At 49.1% G+C, this 17,775-nt stretch overlaps 1 protein-coding gene across 3 annotated transcripts in view; it reads right to left on the bottom strand.

Annotated features, from left to right (window-relative positions):
* GMIP (GEM interacting protein) overlaps positions 1-15,935 on the bottom strand; it is a 266,944-nt gene extending 251,009 nt beyond the window's left edge. Inside the window, exon 1 of one of the 3 annotated variants that reach the window (XM_085654265.1) lies at positions 15,800-15,935. Coding sequence is in view for 2 of the 3 variants with exons in the window: in XM_085654263.1 (XP_085510389.1) it covers positions 9,719-9,992 (274 nt within the window). In the remaining variant the exon portion in view is untranslated. Of the gene's footprint in view, positions 1-9,718; positions 11,347-15,799 lie in introns of those variants that run through there. The other 2 variants (XM_085654263.1, XM_085654264.1) reach the window with 2 other exon arrangements.
* Between the last annotated feature and the right edge of the window lie 1,840 nt (positions 15,936-17,775).

Here is a 17,775-nt window from a genome sequence, read left to right on the forward strand (position 1 = left end):
CACATCTTCAGGCTATGGGAGATTTTTAAGAGTATATATTTTCGTGCATCATTATCTAGGTGCAGAATATATTTTCATACTTAAATCCTAAATTTGTAAAGTGCGAACTAATCACCCCTAAAGGTCTCAAGGCGCTTGGGTCGTCAGGGAAATTAAGTGAGCTATTGTCCAGAGGCACATGGTGCTGAGCTTCCACCGGTGCCGGGAATCAAACGGTGAGCTCCTCCCTCCGGAGTGGGCTGCTCCAGCCCCTGCGCCACACCTCTCCTCACTCATTATACTTGAATTTTTCATGTATAAATTGAAATAGTTCTACTTCTTTTTAAACAAATTCTCTATGATGTGTAGAGGTCTGTTTTTTAATGTGTGTTAACTAGGCCTAATTTATGCACAAACACCATCTTTTGTAAAATGGGAGCCACCCTTGTGACTCATGGTCTTCCCACCCCACCAGCCACGTCTCCTTGCAGTTCTTGCACCAGAGAGCCAAGCTGAGCTAAACCGGTTTATTTCCACTGTTAATGTTTATTCTGCTCTCGATTAACTTTCTCCAGCTCAATCACAGCACGTAACATAATCAAGGTCCTTCCACTAGTTCACTGTGCCCTGTTCATTTATATAACACCATTTTGTTAATGTATCTAGTTAGGTCTCGCCTGGCTATCGCGTAACGATCGCCCAGCGAGACTCTAGTAAGGGGCTCCCAAAAGCGGATTGCATGGCGAGCACGCGCACAATCACGTGCACCGTGCCGCCATGCAATCCACTTTTGGGGAAGCGCTTCAGGCCACTGGCGCGTGCACTGGCGACGGGCGTGCGGTTACGCGCACAATGACGAGCAGAGGCGCCATATGGCTTTCCTCTCTCGTCATGGTGCGCGCACATCACACACCACTCGCCAGCCAGCCTGCTTTCACTTTTACGCCTGTCTTGTTTTTTTTCGCTCCCCACCTCTCCTCTCTGACCATGCCTCCCTTCTCTCCTTCCGCCCCCGCAGCCTCTCGTCCTTTTCTCCTCACTCCTCCACTCTGTTTTCCTAAACCCTCCCTGTTCAGCTTTCTTTATTTTATTATAGAATATATTCTAGCTATTTTGCTGGACTCTTCCCTTTCTGCTCATTTGGAATTCCTAGAACGGCGGGGCCGGCATCGGCCACGCCAGAAGTATGGCGGTCGAGCCGGCCCCCTCCGCTACAGCAGGGGGGCCTGCCTCTCGCGCACTTATGTGACGCGGCAGGCGCGCCCCCCTACCCACATTGGCCCAGGCGCGACCCGGAAGTGATTGGAATCACTTCCGGGTCGCGACGATGGGCAAACGTCCGGCCAGTAGGTCTGGCCGGACCATCGCGGGTATAAAGGTCTGGGGAGCCCAGGATTCGGCCTCTTGGTTCCTGGCTCCCCAGCTTGCCCCCCACGCCTCGCTAGGAGGCGGTAACTTTTGCTTTCTTTCTTTTTCGCCCTTGAAGGTCTGCGTGATTCCCGATCTGGACAGCTGCGGGGTCGTCGCCATACGAGACTTGATGGCTACGCAAGGGAGATACGGAAAGCAGAAGCGGCGTCGGCAGAAGGAGCGGCGCAGCTGACCGTGACGTGCGGGAGAAGAGTGATCTCAAACACAGTTTTTTGGAGGCGATCAGGAGAAGTGTGTTGAGCGGGGGCAACATCATCTGGAAAGTTTTGCAGGCGCTGGGCAGTGGAGCCCGGGCGTGGGCAGAGACGGTGGTCCATCGACGTGGACTGCAGCGCTGGTATTAAAGGTGAGCGCGTGGCCTGATGGTTACGGCCTTAGACTCTTACCTGCAAGTTAAGTGTACAATTATAGGTGCTTCAACGTATCTGTGTCTTCGGATAGAGATTTAAACGCAGGTGGTAGGCTCCAGGAGAGTCTTTATTGTGATACTTCTTAACTCGTGGAAGGGCTCTGAATCCCCGAGATTAGCGTGTTTATGGCCAGTTTTCCACTGCTAATGCACCGCATGGCTGATTGAATGAGTAAAACACTCCACTTTAATCGTGTGCATAAATGCACAGATCATGGATCATTCTTGATGAGGCAAATATAGTAGAAGTGTGGAGCACTACCAGGTGCAAGTTAAAGCGCAATGGTTATTTGCATGTGCGCACGAAGGGCGACAATTGGTTTAAAAGCGGACCTGACCACGTAGCGGTTAAATTGTAATTGCAGAGTTGCACTTACGCTGGAACACTGGTGCGCGGATTGACTAGTAGTCGTTTTAGAACCCATTGGGCAGAGTTCGTTGTTTTTGTGGTAGTACAGCTGGGGAGGAGCACGACCTGGTCCAGTCAGCTGAGGGAAGGCATTTTGCCATGGTCTAAATCTCCCCATGTTTGCACTTGTGTAGCGCCAATGTGTAGTGGGCAAAGCACATTGAAAGCGAGGCGTGGGCTGCCTAAGGATAGATCTCAGTGTCGTAATATTTCTTCAGTTTACAGAGAAAAGCGCATGGGGCTAGCCGCCTCATTAGTTGTGGACTGTAGCAATTTAGCCTTATGCGTCACAGTGGCCTAATGGTTACGGTTGAAGACCTACTCTCAGGTCAGGTGTTCCATTCCTAGTGGTTCAATGTCTCTGTTTCTTCAATTAAAAGTGTAGTCGAAAGGTATTTAGCTTCGATTGCAGGCTGAACTGTTCGGTGTGGAGTGTAGTAGACTTCTTCTGCGCTGGTTTGATCGGGTAATCTCCTCGGGCAAAGGTTTCTAGGGGATTGGGGATGACGCAAGGGTGCCGGAGCCAAGTTTAGTGGGGCAAAAGCATTAGAAGCATTCTGTCTGGGTAGCACGATGGAAACAATTTAAGCAAAAAATTCACTCGACCTGGACAGTCAATGCCTGTATTGTGTGATTGTGAGCACAGCATCCATCACCGTAAGGGTGAAGGGGGGCTAACAGCTCGTTCTTGTGTCATTGCGGCAATTTTAGCCTCCATGAGGGGCTTCACTGGTTTCATTCTATGGGCCAAAAATAGGAGTGCTTCCGGGGTCGAGATTGGACCGACAGCTTGGGTCTAGGTCTTGACTTACTGTGGTCTGCAGTGCATGGGACATAGAAGGTTATTAGCCTCGCATGTAGTGGACACAACAGCGTTCCCAGCCTCGTTTGGGAGTTTTCGTTTGGCTCGGTTTGCAATTCTAGCTTTACACCTGAAGGGTGAGTGTTTTTTAAAAGGCTCCTAGTGCCTCTTGTCCTTAAGTGATCTCTTGGAAAGATTTTAGGAGCCGCATTATAAGTGTGGCTATACAATATTAGCAGGGGTCAGGGGCCACTGATTTTTCGCCATAACATGTGAAAAGTTGCGAGGAGGTTCATCGCAGGCCTGTTTTCTGGATACTAGTGACTCTTCGCCCTTAAACAATCTCCTGGCGGGAAGGTTTTAGGAGCCGTATTGTTGCCATGACATAAATGGCAGGGCCTCATTATCTTCTTATAATGAATATTGTAGTGTTTAAGCGATCTGTACAAGGATGGTCTTGTTCAGCTGTTTGAATGGCGTTAGGCAGACACCATAACTATTACAAACTTGCCTAGCCACCAGAGAGAATTGTAATCCATGGCCAGCCATCTCAGCGTTTAAAGAGGCCTCCAAAACTATGGCAGAATTTCTGTGGTCTCGCCCAGCAATGACAGATATTGCAGGACTTGTCAATCTGTAAAATATATAGTATTACAAATGCACTGAGCATCACTGTAGGAAGCGGTGTTAAGGGACGTTATTTGGCATCTCCATTTAATATGGGGAAAAAGTAGGCAGTGCTTGGCTCAGTGTAGTATGAGTCCGTTTTGTTTCTTGTGTGTCAGCCAGGACATTCCGACAAGGTGGAACAGCCTGGTAATTTGCGCTATGCTAGGCTGTCACAATGGGAAGGCCGATTTCAAATGTTCCAGTACAACGAGGGCGCTGCTCTAATGGTTGGTTTATGTTGAGTGTGTGTTCAGATAGTGGCGTGCCTACGTTGGAGGGTATCAATAAAGTTTAAAATGATACTGACTAGCCCTAAACACAGAACCTGGGCGAGGGTGCTTTTGAAGTGTCTGCTTCTGACTTATAATTTGCTGACCTTGTTTCTGTGTGTTATAGGTTTTGACACTTTGCCGCTATTGGTCAGTGGTAATAATGCATATGCCCTCTGTGAAATTGTGACGGCGATTAGGTTTCCTATAGTTGAGGTATCTGACCTACTGGTAAATCTCTTGGAATTCATGGGGGTGTGCTATGACCTGTAAGCCAAATGCTACTGATGGGCTTGCACCACCGGTGGTGCCACCCGCAGGGATAGCCCTGTAACTGTGGTCAGACCTTTAATTGAAGGGTCTACGCGCGCAGTTGGGAGAACTTGCCAGATGGGCCCAAACCTTGTTTTAGTGGAATATAAGTTACTTCTAGGGTAGACTCCAGGATTCCACATGGGGTTTCATTAATTACTGAGGGAATTATACTTCGCATGTTACGGCAGGTGATTTACATGGTTTTGAGGTCAGGCCTACTTGGCACTGGGCTTGGTGAGGGCTGCTCAGGTATACTTGCAACGCTTAGGACATCAATGCAGTACATCCCAGGCCTTGTTGTCACACCTTCAAAGGTATCCCTGCGCACGGTGCGGTGATACATAGGAATGAGGGGTCTGTGTGAAAAGCCCAAGGCACCTTTTGTGCAGGTACACATAAGCTTTAGGAGTGCGTTATGTCACGCTGTGCCTCTGCACCGGTCCGCTTATACATGTATGCATGGTATGCAGGGGTTTGCCACACAGTATCTACACACCCTCGTGCACATACACGTATGCACAATAATGTATTGTATCGCACAGTACCGCTGCACCCCGGTGCCTGTGCACTTGTACCTTAAAAGTCCGTGTGGCGTTGCACTGTACCGTTGCACCCATGTGCGTGTACAATGTGACATTATATGCCTCGGGTTTTTTCACGCGGTATCTCTGCACCTTTGTGCCTGTGAACTTACACAGTGAGATGTCAAGGGGGGGGTCACACATTACTGACTTCCTTGGGCCTGAAAAATTAAGCAGGCTATTCCTGTATTGTCGCACTGGACCAACTCCCCCTTGGGCGAGTGCACATTTTGGGCATTTGGATGCCTATGTTGTCAGACGGTACATGTGAAACAGTAGGTGCGAACAGTATCTAAACAGCCTAAACTGAAGGTGTTTGTGGAAAGGGGGGGGGGACACAGTTTCACGAAGTAGCGCTGACTTGTGAATTGAGTTTGTCATCTGTAAGCAAAGGCACTAATCATTGATGTTTGATTTTCATTTATGCATGACTGGACCCACGCCTGATGCCTGGGAAGTGCTCCACACCGCTATGATTCCAAGATGGGGACAACCAAAGGGACCAGTAGATATGAAACGTGAGTGGAGAGCGACGGCATCAAGTGTGATGGGCGATCAATTCAAGGGCTCAATCGGGGCCAACATGAGACGGTGCAGCCCATACACTACAGGTGAAGTGTATAGGTGTGTCAACCATTTGTTGTTGCCATTTGTGGCAAGCTAGCAGAACGCTGCCTTACAGAGGTATACCTTTCCAGCTTGACCGGAACACAGGTATTTATGGCGGATGCGACACCAACACCCTTGTCGTGAAATGGTTATCTGCCTTCACGGTACTTGAGCTCGCAGGCGCCTCCATAGCGGACACTGAGCAGCGTTGGGATGCTCCATAGTAGGAGGATAGGCTTGCACAGAGCCTGTCCCAGAACATAGTGGTCAGGTTTAGGTAGTTCACAGTTTTCCATGGTATGCTTAGGGGAGAGCGTGGGACCTGTAGGGCACTCCTTGGCTAGCCTTACAAGGGTTCAGTTGCGAAAGCAACGAGTGGCGTTGTCTGGGGCGACGTGATTATCCGGCACACCGTGATGCTATCAATTGAGGCCAGGTAGTAGCTCCAAGACGGTATATCAAGTTCCTATGAGTAAGCCAGCCCTAGCATTATTATCCTGCAACTTGGGAATGACCGGGTAAAATATTCCTCAACACCCATTGTCATTAAACAGGTTTTCTGTCAGTAAGGTGCCTGTGCTCGCAGGTGCCATCACAGCGGAATGCTGTGCATTGTTGGGATGCTCCGTAGTAGGGGTAGCGGCCTACACAGAACCTATCCCAGAAGATAGTGGCCAGGTATAAGTGGTTCATGGATTCCAGGATATGCTTATGGGAGATTTTTGGAGGCCGGTAGGGCACTACCTGGGTAGTTTTTCCAATGGTGCAGTGACACAGGCAATGAGTATCGGGGTCTGTGGCGACGTATTAAATCATGATGCTATCAATCAAGGCCCTTTAGTGGCTCAGAGATGGTATGTCAATTTTTGTCTGATTCTGCCAGCCCAACCGTTGTTATCGCACACACTTGGGGGGGCTGACTGTACGCCTGGGTAGAATGGGAGTAACACTACTCACTGAAGTGGAAGGGTCGCCACGTCTATGCCCGGGGTACACCTCGGCAGAGACTGCAGAGCTTCCAATAGAGATAATAGGGAAGAGGGCATTAAGCCACTCGGAAAATATATTAGCAAACTGGGAGGCAAGCTAGGGTTTTTACACCTGCAGGCGAGAGAAAGTATGGAAGAAAATTTTTCTGGGAGAACCTTCTTGCCTAGTTAGTGAGGTGTAGGGACAGGGCATGACCTTTTTAGGTTTTTTTTGGGGGGGGGCCTGATAGTCGGGCAACTATGCAGGCCTGTGGCGGTAAGGTCATGATTGGTGAGCAGTAAATTGAAGGTCCTTAGAGTGCGGCGCCATTCCCGAATGGTGTCGCCCAAGTGGGAGGGACGACTGGTCTCTCCTAGAACTCCAGGGGCAGTTAGGTGCGGGGGAGGAGGGAGTCACGCTTTCTCTAGGCTGATTGGCCATCCCGCACGTGCACAACGGCTGCAAGGGCCCCTTTATGGAGATCAGGTACAGGGCGTACGGGGGTAACCGGGGGTGGGGGGAAGTACCCTCACGGGGAACGGGCCCTCTGCGCATGCGCACTCCGGCTGGAGGGCGTGGTTAGAAAGTGATAAGGATCTGACACCAGTTAGTGATCTTGCCGTAGGCTCCATTAGGTACGCAGAAAATAAAGATTGTAAAGACTAATAAAGATATGTTTAGATATGGATAGGAAACCTTTGCATTAGAGTTATGTTAAGGTTAGCCATCGTATATCTGTACTTATCACTTGTAATACATGTAAAGTGTATTTTCTGCTACATTTTGTAAATATTGTAATTATGATTAATGTTTATTAATTTTATATAATAAATACGGCCGGGGGGTGTCACGCCCACCGCATCCAAAACTTCTCTCCTGTCACGGGTCTTGAATGGGGAGGAGGGGGTGTAGGTAGTACCTGGCCATATTCTATGGAGTGCACGCTTGCCGTCCTGTAGAGAACAAGTGTCAAGTTTTCCCGAGTCCCTGCCAAGCCGAAGAGCCGCAGTATAATATTCACATGGTTCAAGCTTAAGATTTTGCAGCTGTGTAGTTGTAATATAATCAGTTACGGGTGTTAGGCGGCGACTTTCGCCAAAAAAACAACTACATGTATCGACTCTTTGGATGTTATTGTGAGCTTCCCTTGTTCCAAGTTGGCTCGAGCCAACTCTTTTGTCAAAAGTGCTTGTGTCTCCCAAACAAATAGTGTTTCAAAAAGGTTACAGGCCATGTGTGGGATTTGCTTTTGTAGGTTTGCACTTAGCACGGCGTTCCTGGGGTTTCCAGCATAATGTAAAAACAGTTTAGTGCATAACAAATTGTGCTTTATACACTTGCATTCATTATGAACAGCGCACCACAACACTCAATACACATTTGATGCTGCTCGTACCACAACCAGACAATGCAATGGTGAAGACTTTATTTGCTTCACAACTAGCGTTATTCAGAAATCATTTGATGTCATAAATATGTAATACTCGACTGGTGCTTTGAACATATTGGTACTTAGGGTTCGCTCAAACTGCAGTAATTATTGCACTGTTTATGCTCTATGACTTAGAGTATCCCTCTTTGATTAATGCAGTGAGTAGATGAGGTAAGTAGGTGCATTTGTTTTTTCAAAAGTGTTGTCTGCATTTAAAAACAAGCACTGTCAAAGCCAGTAGGTCTGACCTTAAAAAATGTGCGGTTTATTTCTTTTTCGCAAACCTATGCAAAAAAATGACGAACACATGAAAATTATAAACAAGCATTGGCATAGCCAATAGGTCTCGCCTTTGGGACCTTGTAAGTGTTTAGCCATGCAACAGTTGTTGTTGCACCAAAGAAATTGTGCGGCATAAATAAATACTTATAAGGTCCCAAAAGCGAGACCTATTGGCCATGCCAATGCTTGTTTTGTTCTAGCATCTGGACATTAGCATAGAGAATGCTGGATAGTTTGTCATGTAGTGGGATGCTGCTTATGTGTTATGGCAATATGACGTTTAATTTTCATGTACTCTGATTTGCTGATGAAATTATACATTTGCTCACACCACAGCGATACAGCATTCTTTGTTTTTTAATAATATATAATTACCCTTTAGATTGGGAGTGAGCCAGAAAGACTTTTCTGTCTTACTGGGGATGCAGTCATTACCCTCCCGATTTTGCTGCCCACTTGCGACTTAGAATAATTTCACATTTTGCATTTTTCTGCATTTTCATTTCGTGACAGACTTCATGGTATTGACTATTGCTTTCTTTTAAATTTTTGTAATAAAACCTTTTCACTTTATATTGATTCAGACCTCAGTTTTTGAATGGGGCACATTTACTTAACAATCTGTATTTTCTGATAGTTAATGCATTGGGCGCAGGGCTTAATTTGAACTGGTGGTTGCCAGTGGTGGGGCACCAGCACTTATATTTGGAGACTGGCACTTATTTTCCGGATCAGATATTTCTAGAGTGAAAGTGTGGAAAAAACAAACAGCTTGGAAAGACGGAGGAAGAGAAAGACGTGCAAAACCGTTACGAAGGGAGAAAGTAGAAACCTGCAAGAGTGAGAAAAAGGGGCAGGGAGTATCTGGGAGTGGATTAAAGGTTACCAGCCTTGGTATTCCCAGCACCCACGTTTAATTGCACCGGCCGCAGGCTTCTGAGCAGAGCTTCTGGGAACTGGCAGTCTTTCTTTCTCAAATTAAGCACTGAATTTGCGAGGTGCCTTAACGGAGGACACATTATCTCATGAAATTGAGATTTAACACCATCTCCGATCCAGTGAATGTGGGCATTCTGATTGAGGTAAAAGTTTAGGGTGTCTAAAACTTTTGGGGTACCACACGCCCACAATCCTAAGCCTATACAGTGTTACAAGAGCCAGTCCTATCTGCTTTGCCAGTGCTTGTTAGCCATAAGGGGGCCTTAACTTTGCTCTAGTTATCACTTAAAGCAACAGTACTCTGATGTAGGTTGTGGGGTCAAAGCTGGCCTGAGTCCTAGCTGTCAGTCATTGCCCATCTCGAATTGTGTTCTGGGTGAAGTGAAGGTCTCTGCATGGCCGCGCCCCGCACCTGGAATGAATTAAAGAGGCTTGAGGGGAATTCAAGGCTACGCAGCCCTGTATTCACAGCGCCGACATTTAATAGTGCTAGCCGCGGGCTTCTGAGCACAGTTTCAGGCACCGGCACTCATTCTTCTACAAATTAAGCACCGCCCAAGGGCACCTAGTTTGAGGGGTCATTCTATAAATGGTCACCACAGCACAATAAAACATTACCTCACCTGGACTTTGGAAGAGCGCCCTGAAGTTGTGCAGCTTCTGGTCGACCATCCGCAAGCGCCCGGTTACCTGGACCAGGTCGTTGGGGCACATTTCGAGGTGCACCTTGGAGCGCCCGGGCACTGGTTCCTGGACCGAAGCCCACAGCGCCACTAGGAAGCCGGCGTCCGTCTCCTGGTCCAGGGCTCGGGGGACGCCTTCCGGAGGTGGGGCGACATCCGGGACCTCGTGGCCGGCCGCTGTCCTTGCGTCACCCATGAATAGCCAACGGAGCATGGGCGCAAATCCTCAGGCCCTTGGGTTTGGGCTGCGCGGGCTCTGTGGGTTGCACAGACAGCTGTGCCCAAAACTGGCAGCTTAGGTGTTGAGGGTCATGTCTTCGTGACTTGCACAGGGAGACGATTTGGGAAGTAACCTCACCTTGACCCCTCAAGGTGCGAAGCCACCCTGTGTCTGGGACGCGGCCAGTGTCACCATCATGCCCAAACTATGGCGCACGCCTCCCCGTGGAATTCCAGGGGGACTGCTAGATGTCGGAGGAGCTCTCCTGCCGCCCAGTGGGTCGTACACAGAGGGAGAGGAGAGCTAGTGGCCAAATCTGCAACCGTTGAAACAGAACCAAGTTTCAGTCCCGTGTTACCCACTTCAAACTGTGTGCTCCTGGGCACATCGCCATAGCCGCTGCAAGTTTATGTGGCAAAACAGCGAATCTTTCAGTCCGGCTTACCACACTTCCGTTCCTGGTGGATTTGCTCTCGTTGGTTCTTGATGCTCTAGAAGTATTCAGTTCTTGCCCCTGGGTCATAAACCCTTCGGTGTTTCTGTGAATGAGGCTGTTGGCTCCCGTTCTGTAACCCTTCCCTTTCTGGAGCTCGTGCACCTTTGAGGTCCCCGATGTCTTGAACCTTGTTTTCTGAGTAACCTCGAACGTGTTGGTTCCAGAGGTTCTGGACCTCTGTGAGCCCCTCGACTGGTTGCCGTGAATGCCACGGCTCCTGGGTGCTTTGGGCTATTCAGTCCCTGGTGTTCTAAATTGTTGGGTTCTTTTGCTCTGGAACCCTTAGATTTATGCTGCTCTTAGTTTCTGGGTGTTCTCCGACCCTTAAGTTTTTGATGCTGTTGAACCCCCTGGTTCTTTGTTGTCCTGAATCCGTCAGTGTCCAGTGGCCTTAAGACCTCCAGTTTCTGGTGTTTTTAAATTTTGGGTCACAGGTTGTCTAGAACCCTGGTGTTTACAACGAGTGTCTTGCCCCTTCTGCAGATCCCCGACAGGAGGTCCTCTACTCCCATCCTCCTGATGCCCGGAGCTACAGCACCCCAGGTGCCTGAGATTTCCTGCGCCTGAGATGCCAGGCCACTTAGCGCTGCGAGGACGGCGAAACCTGTCTGTGCGCGTAGCGCCTAAAAGCGTTCCGCAATGCAGATGGAGCAACACGAGTGCGCGTGCTCTCCCCTTCCACACTGAATCTGGAAGCAGCGCTACTGTAGAGGTGCCCGGTTTGCTCGTCTTCCGTTGTGGGGGGCCAGGAGACACCTGCTCCCAGGGTCAGTCTCAGAAACCGCCGGCTGTCCGTCGTCCTCTCCCGGCTCGGCACAGGTTTCGCTCTCGGCGGCTGCTGCACCTTCCCTCGGGGGAGTGGTGAAAGAAGGCCCCCGCCTTGGAGAACCCGGTTCCGGATACTCCTACCTGGCACAGGTATCTTAACCCTTCGCAGGCCGCCTTGGGACACGAGCCAGTCTGAAGCTGCCGCACAGCGGGGAGTGCGGGGTAACTCCAGCGGGAACTTACTAAGGAGAAGCTGGAGGCGGGTAGGTGCACGCACAGAAGACAAGGAAACTACCTGAGGAGGCTAATGCACCTGCTGCGGAAAACCATGGAGACCAAGGGGGGAGATTTACTAAGATATTACACTGTGTTTGCCTCACAAAAATGATGCAAATCGGTGCAAAATCTTTTTTTGAGATTTACTCTGCTGGAAATAATGTGAAAGGCGCTGCTTTGCATCATTTAGCGCCAAGGGGGCATACCATGGTTGGAGCTTGGGTGTTCCCATGCACCCACCCAAGATTTCTGAAGCTAAACCCAATTTACTAAATATAGTAGACAGGGTTTAGGTCAGAGAACTGCATCGAAGTAGGCTTAAAGAAGGAGAAACGCTTTCACGTCTCCTTCCTTTTCCGACTTTGCTTGTGTGCTAAACTGTACAGCACACATACAAAGAGGGAAAAGGGTTAAAGTCAGTCTATGCGTAGTATTTTGTACTGGAAGGGTTCCTCTCAGTACAAAACCTATGCTAGACTCACGGAGGCACCCTTGCACCATGACGCAAAGGTGTCTCCTGGCACAACAGCTGATTACAGCGTTGGTGCCCTCTCCTTTTCACGCAGCGCAACATTTGCGGATGCTGCACTGCGCTGCGTGAAAAAGTGGTCAGTCTGTCCCTGAGTGTTCCATTGTATCCGCTGCTAAAATGCGCCCATAAGGTGCAGCTCACAGGTTCCAATCGCTACAGAATGAAACCCACAGGTCCAGGGTTCAGACCTCAAAATAGCACCGGGATAAATGCACCTGTTGCGGAGAATCCTGTACAATCAAGTCACACAGTCCAATCCCCGCTAGACAACTCAGACGGTTAATGCACATGATGCATAAATCCATGTGTAACTATGGAGTCACATTGTCCAACCACAATGCGCTATCTCAGTGCGTTAAAGAGCCCACCTCAGACAATGCTATACTGTAGATCACAGGCTCTAATATGTAAAATACCTCAGATGGTAGACGCCCTGCTGTGGAGCGTCATGCACAAACATTCCAGGGAGATAGATCAGCTGATAAATGCACCTGCCGCGGAGAGTCGTGTATAAACAGTAGGTCAGAGGTTCCACTCGCAGCTAGGTAACTCAATGGGTAAATGCACATACGCCAGAGATGTACATTAGCCTACTGGTCAATGTCCGTATGCTAGTGATAACGATCACTTGGAAAATACTCAGGCTGGAGAGATTCCAGTGTAACCTGTGGGTCACGTGTTGCAACTCTAATGAGGTAGTTCAGTGGCTAAACGCACCTGCTGTGGCGAGACGTGCACATTACAGGTCCCAGCGTCCAATCCTAATAAAATAGCGCAGGAGGGTATCAATCCTGCCGTGGTGAGCTAGATTTAACCTGAGCGCCGGTATCTCACGCAGAGATGGGACGTCACTCCTGTATTTCACCTCTTCCTGACAGCACCGCTTCCTCCCTGCTGAGGGCTGTCTTGGCCCCCAGTGGCGCCACTTTACCTGTGAATGGCATGCTTTCGCATACGGAAATATCCCAGGTATGCAGGTAATGCGGCGAGGAATGCAGAACAGATGAAGCGGGGAGAGCAGGCAGTTGTTTTTAAATACACTACCTACGACCATCTGCTCTTAAGACAACTAAAAAAGGCACCACCACAAGCAACAATTAATCGAAAAGTGTCTAATATTAATCAGCATCTACGTAGCAACCACCAAAAACTGAACGGGCTTTGTGGCGCATCTCAAAGTGATAACAAGCTGAGTGAGGCACACAAAGATGTGTGGGGAAACCAAACCTAGCGATCCCAATAGCAGGCACAGTCTCCCGCTGAGCTATCCTGCAGGTGGAGCCCTGGTCTATGTAACCGTCGCATCCATTTTCGGAGATAACCAGGGGCATTTAAAAATACTAGGGGGCATATCAACAAGGGCTTTATCTCTGCTTTTTTGGCTTTAAAAGCCAAAAAAGCAGAGATAAAACTAGCACCCTATCAACAACAGGGTGCTAACACGCAAATTTGCATGTTAGCACCCTTTTACTCTATGCTTCCCCTTGCATCTCTAATGAGATGCAAAGGGGGCGTTCCAGAGTAAAATAATAGGAGAAATGTCGCTAAGCGACATTTCTCCTATTATCAAGAATGTCGCTAACCCTGTTAGAGACAAAAAAAGCAGCGATAACCGCGGTTAACGCTGCTTTTTTACGTCTGCTAATTTTCAGACTTAGCCATGATATCCTATGGAAGGAGGATATCATGGCTAAGTTTGCCTGTCCCTATCAACAAGGTAACGTGTGATTATCGCTGGGTTTCCAGCGATAATCTCACGTTAGCCTGTTAGCGTGTAGAGTTTTATCGCTATTGAGATAAGCGTTGCTAATAGCACGCTATCTCAGCGATAAAAATTCACGCTAGCCGGCGATAATTATCCTCACGCTAAGAGCGCTGAGCGATAATTATCGCCGGTTGTTGTTGATATGCCCCTTAGGAAGCAGTGTGAACTCTCCACACACCGAAAAAAATTCGGATTCCTTTCCATCGGCCCCATTCATTTATTGTATCGGCTTAGTTTGTGTAGCGCTCCCTGCAAAAGGAATTCGCCTCAAGGTGTTTAGTTTAACGCACACTTCCGGTCGAAGATTAGCGGGAGGATGAGGTGACCACTGGCCTGAGAGTTTTAACGGCCAAGTGCACCCATGTCCGTGCGCCCGCGCCAGTCAGTCAATGCTTTTCTACCAACTACAGGATGCATTTCGGGGCTTGTGGTCAGGGCCAACCAGAGGCGCAACTAGAGCCAAATTTCAGGGGGGGGGGGCTGAATCTTTAAGCAAGAGTGGGGCTGCAGGGGCTCTTAAAAGGGGTGAAACAACAGCGAGGCCTCGTTAACATACACATGGTCTTTTAAAGACCTGTGAAGTGCTCGGGTGCGGCTGTGTACATGCAAATGGTCTTTTAAAGACCTGTGAAGTGCTCGCGTGCGGCTGTGTGTGGGTGCCCGGGAAGCTGTCTCAGCCCGGGCTGCCACACACGACGAGGGGCTGAAGCCCTTTGCGTCCAATGGGTGTTGCGCGCCTGGGGCCAACCTATAGCATATGCGAACTGGGCCAAGGCCCGGGGCGCCGACCTCCAGAGGGGCGCAGAGCAGGAGCTGCCTGCAAGAAGCCTCACTTCGACCTGGGACACATAGACAATTAAAGAAGATGAGTGTGGGGGTTGGGGAGGGAGCGCCAGGTGTGTTTCGCCCAGGGCGCTACCTGACCAAAGTCCAGCTCTGTTTGCGGTCCAGCTTTACCCATTATAAACGCTATTCCACATTTCGTCAGTGCTGCTGGCGCATTGGACCAGCCATGGCGGGTTGATGAGGGTTGGGAAAACTCAGTTTATCACTTTTCTTAGTGTTTTTACTTTTGCAGCTTAATATAGCGCGAACTCGACCCAAAAGTATTGGAGCGCTTTACATGAGCGTCAGTTACATTACACAAGGACACGTTCGATTTTGGTGGGCACGGGGAGATTAAGTGATTTGCCCAGAATCACAGGATGTTGAGCCCACGCAGAGACTGGAACCTCCTTTCGCGGTACTAGAGGCGGCAGCTCTGGCCCTTACGCTACATTCTCGATGAGCCACATGTAGCTCCGCTGTTAATTTTGCTGGGGGTAGGAGAGGTGATGGGGGTGGAAGATTTGGAGGACTAGGGAGGGGTTTTGGGTGCATTATTGTAACACCTCACAGTCGTTATTGGGAGCGGTAAACATACAATAGAGTCCATTTCACTGGAACATTATGTCCTGGACCTGGAATTTTAAGTCCCCATCTGTTGGATTCTGGGTGCTGTAGTCTCATCCGGGGGGAGGGGGGGGGCGGTGATGGTGATGCCATCAGCTAGTTCTGGCTATTTAATCAACGACTTTGCATTTTGGGTTGTGTAGTTTGCATCCTACCATTGGACGTGTGAGGTAAATGTCAGCGTAGGCTGAAAGTGTCACGCAAGGCACGGGACTACTTGAAAGCTGTAGGATTTTGTTTAATTTGAAGTGCAACCAGAAATGTACAACTTTGCAATGATTTGCAAAATGCACGCCACCCAGGACGGAAACACAGTTGCGCCGGTGGCATAGAGGCATCCGCAGCCACCTGTGTGGAGGAGAGTGGGGGGCGTACACTCATCTGCTTTGCAGACCGATTTTACACCGGGGCAAGCACCACTCAGCAAAGCTCTTTAGCGCCTCCTTCTTTAGTTTCTACCGTTACACACCGCAGGACTACACGTACCAAAAAAAGCAAAGTGAAAATCAAACCTGCACGAAATGCCCGCAGCCGAGAGGTACTGCCCTCACTCGAACGCAGAGTCAATTGTAACCGTGTGTCCTATACGAGCCATGGAAACTGCCTGCCCCTCATCCTTTCTGTACCATGCAGAAGGGGCGCTGCGTGCACGCGCCTGAAGGCGAGTATGAGAAGCGCGAGACGAACATGGATTTTGAGTGCAGTCGCAAAACAAGGAACAGAGAACGCAGGTTGCATGCGCTCCCATCACCTGTGACACCTGCAAGTAATTCCTGGCTTTTAGTTAAAAGTACTGTGCATGCTGGGATTTGTAGTTGTAGACTGGGGTTAGAAAACCCAGAAAGAAATGTGCTGCTGGTTGAACTGTGAGGCTTGGCCCACTGTACCGTCATGTGGGACTCTGCATGCGATTCACGAGAGGTAAAGGAGCTTAAATATAGCAGGTGAAAAGCCTCACAGAAACTAAGTGAGGTTGGATGGAGATATTTTTTGAGCGGCAATCCTCACAATAAAAAATCTGCAGCTATGAATTGTTTCCACAGAATATTTTGCCCGCAGGTGAATCTGTGGAAAAGTGGCACAGTGCGATTTCGTGATGTCATAAAGTTTATCAACTTTATAGATCGCCCTGCCATAATCGCAGTTTCAGGCAGCCCTTACTTACGGTCATTCTTTTCTCAACAATCAGAGTTTTCTTCAGCCGATGATGGTCAAATGTGGATCTTTTCTGCTCCTCAGAAACAGCATTTGGATTATTCACGCTTTTATTTGCGATGCGTTAAATATAAAATAGATTTTATTAAAAAACGATAACAGGGTGATGTGGTTAAGTAATAGGTGGAAACTGCCATGTCGTCAAGGTCCTGAGGGGCAAACCCAGCTCGGGAGTGTAAAAGGTACTTCTCAAGGGCCATAGCCAGCTCAGGAGTGTAGAAGGTACTTCTCAAGGGTCATACCCAGCTCGGGAGTGTAAAAGGTACTTCTCAAGGGTCATACCCAGCTCGGGAGTGTAGAAGGTACTTCTCAAGGGTCATACCCAGCTCGGGAGTGTAGAAGGTACTTCTCAAGGGCCATAGCCAGCTCAGGAGTGTAGAAGGTACTTCTCAAGGGTCATACCCAGCTCGGGAGTGTAAAAGGTACTTCTCAAGGGTCATACCCAGCTCGGGAGTGTAGAAGGTACTTCTCAAGGGTCATACCCAGCTCGGGAGTGTAGAAGGTACTTCTCAAGGGTCATACCCAGCTCGGGAGTGTAGAAGGTACTTCTCAAGGGCCATAGCCAGCTCAGGAGTGTAGAAGGTACTTCTCAAGGGTCATACCCAGCTCGGGAGTGTAAAAGGTACTTCTCAAGGGTCATACCCAGCTCGGGAGTGTAGAAGGTACTTCTCAAGGGTCATACCCAGCTCGGGAGTGTAGAAGGTACTTCTCAAGGGTCATAGCCAGCTCAGGAGTGTAGAAGGTACTTCTCAAGGGTCATACCCAGCTCGGGAGTGTAGAAGGTACTTCTCAAGGGACATACCCAGCTCGGGAGTGTAGAAGGTACTTCTCAAGGGACATACCCAGCTCAGGAGTGTAAAAGGTACTTCTCAAGGGTCATACCCAGCTCGGGAGTGTAGAAGGTACTTCTCAAGGGACATACCCAGCTCAGGAGTGTAAAAGGTACTTCTCAAGGGTCATACCCAGCGCGGGAGTGTAAAAGGTACTTCTCAAGGGTCATACCCAGCTCGCGAGTGTAAAAGGTACTTCTCAAGGGTCATACCCAGCTCGGGAGTGTAGAAGGTACTTCTCAAGGGACATACCCAGCTCAGGAGTGTAAAAGGTACTTCTCAATGGTCATACCCAGCTCGGGAGTGTAAAAGGTACTTCTCAAGGGACATATCCAGCTCAGGAGTGTAAAAGGTACTTCTCAAGGGTCATACCCAGCTCAGGAGTGTAAAAGGTACTTTCAAGGGTCATACCCAGCTCGGGAGTGTAGAAGGTACTTCTCAAG

Source organism: Triturus cristatus, chromosome 4_1, assembly GCF_964204655.1.
Source record: "Triturus cristatus chromosome 4_1, aTriCri1.1, whole genome shotgun sequence".
Classification (NCBI taxonomy): domain Eukaryota; kingdom Metazoa; phylum Chordata; class Amphibia; order Caudata; family Salamandridae; genus Triturus; species Triturus cristatus.